The sequence below is a fragment of the Hemitrygon akajei genome, chromosome 5, assembly GCF_048418815.1.
Source record: "Hemitrygon akajei chromosome 5, sHemAka1.3, whole genome shotgun sequence".
In the NCBI taxonomy this organism is placed as follows: Eukaryota; Metazoa; Chordata; class Chondrichthyes; order Myliobatiformes; family Dasyatidae; genus Hemitrygon; species Hemitrygon akajei.
In genome coordinates, this window is record NC_133128.1 from 117,541,154 (window position 1) to 117,547,271 (window position 6,118).

General features: G+C 43.9%; 1 protein-coding gene across 1 annotated transcript; it reads right to left on the reverse strand.

The window, feature by feature from the left end:
• Positions 1–1,464: 1,464 nt before the first annotated feature.
• On the reverse strand, positions 1,465–5,677 carry LOC140727226 (interferon a3-like). Its single transcript, XM_073044492.1, has 5 exons — positions 5,651–5,677; positions 5,454–5,501; positions 4,313–4,402; positions 3,289–3,528; positions 1,465–2,456 (listed from the first exon to the last, which is right to left on the reverse strand). Exons 1-5 carry the CDS (start codon positions 5,675–5,677, stop codon positions 2,358–2,360), a joined length of 504 nt encoding a protein of 167 aa, XP_072900593.1. The 3' UTR covers positions 1,465–2,357.
• Between the last annotated feature and the right edge of the window lie 441 nt (positions 5,678–6,118).

A 6,118-nucleotide genomic window follows, 5' to 3' on the forward strand; every position in this document is an offset into this window, starting at 1 on the left:
GTCTCTACTTTCTGCGAAGGCTGAGGAAAGTCCATCTCTACCCCCCCCCCCCGCCCCCCTCATCACATTCTACAGGGGTTGTATTGAGAGCATCCTGAGCAGCTGCATCACTGCCTGGTTCAGAAATTGCACCATCTCGGATCGCAAGACCCTGCAGCGGATAGTGAGGTCAGCTGAGAAGATCATCGGGGTCTCTCTTCCCACCATTATGGACATTTACACTACACGCTGCATCTGCAAAGCAAATAGCATTATGAAGGACCCCACGCACCCCTCATACAAACCCTTCTCCCTCCTGCCGTCTGGGAAAAGGCTCCGAAGCATTCGGGCTCTCACAACCAGACTATGTAACAGTTTCTTCCCCCAAGCTATCAGACTCCTCAATACCCAGAGCCTGGACTGACACCAACTTACTGCCCTATCGTCTTGTTTATTATTTATTGTAATGCCTGCAATGTTTTGTGCACTTTGTGCAGTCCTGGGTAGATCTGTAGTCCAGTGTAGTTTTTTTTTCTGTGTGTGTGTTTTTTTTTTACGTAGTTCAGTCTAGTTTTTGCACTGTTTCATGTAACACCGTGGTCCTGAAAAACGTTGTCTCATTTTTACTATGTACTGTACCAGCAGTTATAGTCGAAATGACAATAAAAGTGACTTGACTTGACTCGAGAAGGGCGTCCTTTTAGAGCAGGGTTTTGGTAGAATTTCTTAAACCAGAAGGTGTAAGTCTTTGAGATTAATTCCCACAGACTGCTATAGAGGCCAAGTCATGGGTTATACTGAAAGTGTATGTTGATAGATGCTTAATTAGCAAGGGCGTCAAAGTTAGTGGGAAGAAGACATGAGAATGCGCTTGAGAGGGAAAATAAATCGGCCATGATCGAATGGGGACTAAACTCGATAGCCGATCGGCTTAATTCTGCTCCTTAAATCTTTAAACATGATGTACCTGAGACCAGAATCAACTCCGAAAACGGGTCCTGTTTGTCGTCTAGTACTCTGGACATGGAAAGGCAGCGGCTTGTGATCCGGGAGCGGACGCCGGTGCTGCCGAGACCCGTGTCTGGGGATCGTGTTGTGAGCTCTCTCTGCCATGCTGCCGGATTTTATATGTTAAAATCCGAAAACGGGCGACATTCGAAAAGTGAAATGATTGCGGGATATTTGGGAACGCGTCGGGAGAGAGCGGTCTCCGCTCTGAAGTAAGGAATCTGAAAGCGGGAGAGTCCCGCAGCAGCGACGGGAAAATCCGCCACCCGAGAGAGCAGCAGCGCTCAGGCTCCGGTTCAGATCGGGGGTCCAAGGGGTCGTGGAGGGAGTGTCAAGAAACTTCAAACGTTATATTCCTTGAGGAAGATCATATATACAGTATACCTCTAGCATTGTATATTATTGAAAACACTTAACATCCACATCTTTACAAAAAGTTTTTAATTTAGAAAAAATATTTCCATTGCTTATCTCGGAATAGTAATAAATTAAAATTAATGAGTCACAATTGCACATTAATATCACAATAAATATAAATAAATTAATATAAATTTATCTTAAGACTATAGGGTTAACAAGTACATGTTGAATACTGTCTGTTCGGGATAAATTCAAGATCAATGGTCCTACAGAGCGTACCAGAGCGTAATGCAGGCTTAGAAATTCACGATCGTACTCCTCTCGCAAGAGCAACAGGTAAGGGAGAAGTTGCAGAAAATTGAATGGCAATAAACAGTTTAGCCTTGGAAAGGAGGAACGCCCTACAACTCGCCAACTGAAATTGCTAACACTAAAGGAAGCTGGGCAAAAATCGCAACATGTCGTCGACATGATGTTGTGGAAAATGAGTGATTATCCATCTCACTTTAGTGTTGTAGTTAACATAATTTGAAGCACCACTCATCTTCTCCAGTAATGAAATTTTGTACTGAAGGATCTGACTGTCTTTAAAACGGGAACGGATTCAGGATCATTCACCAAATTTACATCTCAATCCAGGATAGTCATACAAAAATCAATATCAATAAATTAAGTCAACACTGGCATGTGAATAAAGATCTAGACATCTTCTGTTCTACCTTACTTGCCAACTGAAAATCACAGCAATGTAACAACACAATATATTGTAAAGTCAGAAAATACTGAAAATGTTCTCTTGTTGATGGGGATTCATGATGTAACTTTTTTGTTGACTGAAATCATTAACTCAGTTTTCTTCTCCACGTGTAATATTTCCGTCAACTTCTGTTTTCGCTCAAATTTCCGACATTCGTCTTTTTTTCCTTTGCAATCTTTTTCCATAAATAAAACACACTTTTGGTAAATAGCCATTAATGTCAGTTGCCCATGTGGTTGTCTCTGCAGAATCTTCACATATTTTTGCTAATTTTTGCCATAATGAGGAAGAGTTGTTGTAAATGTGTCCTGGTCTCAACGCGGGTTATCTCCCAGGCACATTCACTGAATCCCTGAAGAAGTGAAAATGACAGATCAATGCATTAGATAATGAAAACATATAAAATATGTTGTCAGTAGAACAGAGTGATCTAGGAATAATGGTGCATAGTTCTCTGAAGGTGGAATCTCATGTGGATAGGGTGGTGAAGAAAGCTTTTGGTATGCTGACCTTTATAAATCAGAGCATTGAGTATAGGAGTTGGGATGTAATGTTAAAATTGTACAAGGCATTGGTGAGGCCAAATTTGGAGTATTGTGTACAGTTCTGGTCACTGAATTATAGGAAAGATGTCAACAAAATAGAGAGAGTACAGAGGAGATTTACTAGAATGTTACCTGAGTTTCAGCACCTAAGTTACAGAGAAAGGTTGAACAAGTTAGGTCTTTATTCTTTGGAGCAGAGAAGGTTGAGGGGGGGACTTGATAGAGGTATTTAAAATTATGAGGGGGATAGATTGAGTTGATGTGGATAGGCTTCTTCCATTGAGAGTAGGGGAGATTCAAACAAGAGGACATGAGTTGAGAGTTAGGGGGCAAAAGTTTAAGGGTAACACGAGGGGGAATTTCTTTACTCAGAGAGTGGTAGCTGTGGAGCTTCCAGTAGAAGTGGTAGAGGCAGGTTTGATATTGTCATTTAAAAAAATTGGATAGGTATATGGACAGGAAAGGAATGGAGGGTTATGGGCTGAGTGCAGGTCAGTGGGACTGGGTGAGAGTAAGCGTTCGGCACGGACTAGAAGGGCCGAGGTGGCCTGTTTCCGTGCTGTAATTGTTATATGGTTATGTGGTTATAAAAGGACTGAAGAAATGTGTTGGCAATCACACGTTTTCATATCAACTCACCTTCTTTTTCAGAAACTTTCTCAATTTCCGGAAGTATTTAAGAATTGTGGCATTCTTCCTTGGTCTGGACTCTGAGCCTGGTTTCCGGACACAGACATCCAGCTCTCTGAGCTGCCGATCCAAGAGAAGCCGGAAGTGTTCCACTGAGCTCTGGACCCAGCTGACTGAGCTCAGGTTCATACTGTAGATCCTGCGGAGGTGATGCAGGGTCTGATGGACAATCTGGATCCTTTCCTGGGCCTGTGAAACATATTACAATGAGGTGTCAAATTGTTAGACCGGAGTAGATGGTGAAATCACCTAGAGTGAACCCATTTTGTGTAATGATAGATGGATGAATGGATTTCCAGATTAACAGAGGAGATAAATTCAATGGGGAGTTGAGGTAACAAGAGAGCATGAGAGTAGAAAATACAAGTTCATTGATATTGGCAAGTTTAGTGGGAGTAGAGCAAGCCAGTGGGTGTTAGGTACAGAGAGTGAACTACCAGTGAATGGGCGACAGGAAACGTGAATGAAGTTGTCATGGTGAGCGCTGACACTGACTGAACCCAGGTGCAGAAGAATGGCAGACTCCCACGTGGAGACCAGACACCAGTGATACATAGGAGTACCAACAGAGCCCTGTGATCAGCGCTAAATGTCCGCTTTAAAGTATTTTAGAATGAAGGAAACCCGTGACAGTCACAATTAATTTGACAAGATTAAACAGAAAGCACAAGGGTTTAACGACCCTGGTTAAGGTTACAATGAGTAAGTACCGGTGCTCAAACCAAGAACCCAGCGCTTTACGGGTCACCGTTGAGGACCCAAGACGTGTGATAACAGAAGTGAGATAAATTAATTGTGAATGGTTTCCTTAGAATCAGCGACAACGACAGAGGAAGAGAGCGACTTGGAGAAAAAATGTCGACATTCTATCATAGTTTTGTTCTCTGTATAAAGTTCAGATACGATTCTCAACATTACTCTGCAAGAATATCTCGAATGATTAACATAGAAATAAAATTCAGAGTTTACTCACAGGAACCTCTGCCGAAAGTTTCACCAGCTCCAGGGGCTTGGTTTTCAACGACAGCCTCTCAGTCACACACTGTCGAGGGAGGCGGCCACCCTGAGACAGAAGATATCAACGTTACTGACAATCCCCACACACAGAAACACCGGAGAACAGACTCTTTGAAATCACCTGATTGGTAACAGCAAACAGCCCGGGACTGTCAGGACCGGTCTCTGGGAGCGGGTTCAACTCACCATTTCATTCAGTTTGCCCAGAGTCTCTCTGTTGAGAACTCGCAGTAACTGTAACCTCTCACAGCCCAGGGACAGGGTCACGGTCAACAACAGCCACACACTGCAAACTCTCCAAACACGGCCCAATGCCATCTTCACCCAACACTGAATAAAGCACCGATCTGAGACCAGAATCAGCTCCGAAAACGGGTCTTATTCGCCGAATGGAACTCTCGATATGGAAATGCCACGGCTTGTGATCCGGGAGCGAACGCCGGTGCTGTAGAGACCCGTGTCTGGGGATCGTGTTGTGAACTCTCTCTGCCATGCTGCCAGATTTTATATGTTAAAATCCGAAAACGGGTGACATTCGAAAAGTGAAATGATTGCGGGATATTTGGGAACGTGTCGGGAGAGAGCGGTCTCCGCTCTGAAGTAAGGAATCTGAAAGCGGGAGAGTCCAGCTGCAGCGACGGGAAAATCCGCCACCGGAGAGAGCAGCAGCGCTCAGGCTCTTGGTGCGTTCAGATCGGGGGATCAACGGGGTTGTGAAGGGAGGGTCAGGTTTACCAGGGGCCGAGGGTGGTTTTGCGGACGTGACGGTGGCCGTGCATTGGTGGGGGCTGCATTTTATCAGGGTTACAGTAACTCTGCGCCTTTCAGCGCTGATCTTCGGATCCACAGACAGATTTTGTTAAAATCTCATTTTGCACTCACCCCCAACTCCAGCAAAGCCACTCTGCAGGGTGGTCAGTGCAGAGGCCCCGGGTCATAGCGATCGGTGGCGACCCTCTGCACGGATACACCTGCCAGTGTCTGTGTTCTCTATGTAGAGAAAGTTTGTTGTACGTGTTTCTTTTCACAGACCACATTTCTGTTTTCTTTATTTTAAATTAAGCCTCTTCCACGCTGGATCGGAAGACGAACCCTACCCCAATCTCTTTGCTTTCCTTTGCTTTCCTGCCGCTTCTCCGGTATTTTCACCCAAACCGAAAGCATCCGGGGAACGTAACTGTTCGTCACTTCCGAAAGTGGGCGGGTTTGCAAACAACTCGGGTCACGGCCAAAGTCTCGTTATAGTCATATGTTAAGTATGTATATGCAGCTGCACAATGAAAAGCATGTTTACCGCGGCATCGTAAGCGCACAGCGTCATGTTACCTGCATTGCCAGATTGGGAACAGCATCTTTCCAACTGTGATAAGACTGCCGAGCAGATTCTGACCCGGATCTGGGCCGTACCTTCCAAATATCGGGACCTGACTTGCAATATTACTTTCCCTTTACTATTTTCTAATTATGATCTATAATTTAAATTTTTATTATATTTATTTCGATTTGTACTCCAGGGAGCGCGAAGCTCAGAAACAAATATCACTGTGATGACTGTACGCTCTAGTATCAATTGTTTGGTGACAATAAAGTAATTCACAAAACAATAACTTAACCAACCTTAAATTATACAGAGCTTTTACAAGAACAAATAAAATTAGGCAAAATATTCATTTTATTGCAACATATTGATGTTATAGTGTTACTAATCTGGAGTGATTATGGTTGTGCAGGCTGATTCAGGAACGGAATAGTTGAAGGGATG

Bases quoted from the DNA above. Each gene is read 5' to 3' on its own strand.
- LOC140727226 (XM_073044492.1), bottom strand. From the start codon at position 5,677: ATGACGCTGTGCGCTTACGATGCCGCG. The intron at 5,502-5,650 runs GTAAACATGCTT...CGGTTTGGGTGA, and splicing joins TGTGCGCTTACGATGCCGCG to AAATACCGGAGAAGCGGCAG. The intron at 4,403-5,453 runs GTAGGGTTCGTC...CTTCTGTCTCAG, and splicing joins AGGAAAGCAAAGAGATTGGG to GGTGGCCGCCTCCCTCGACA.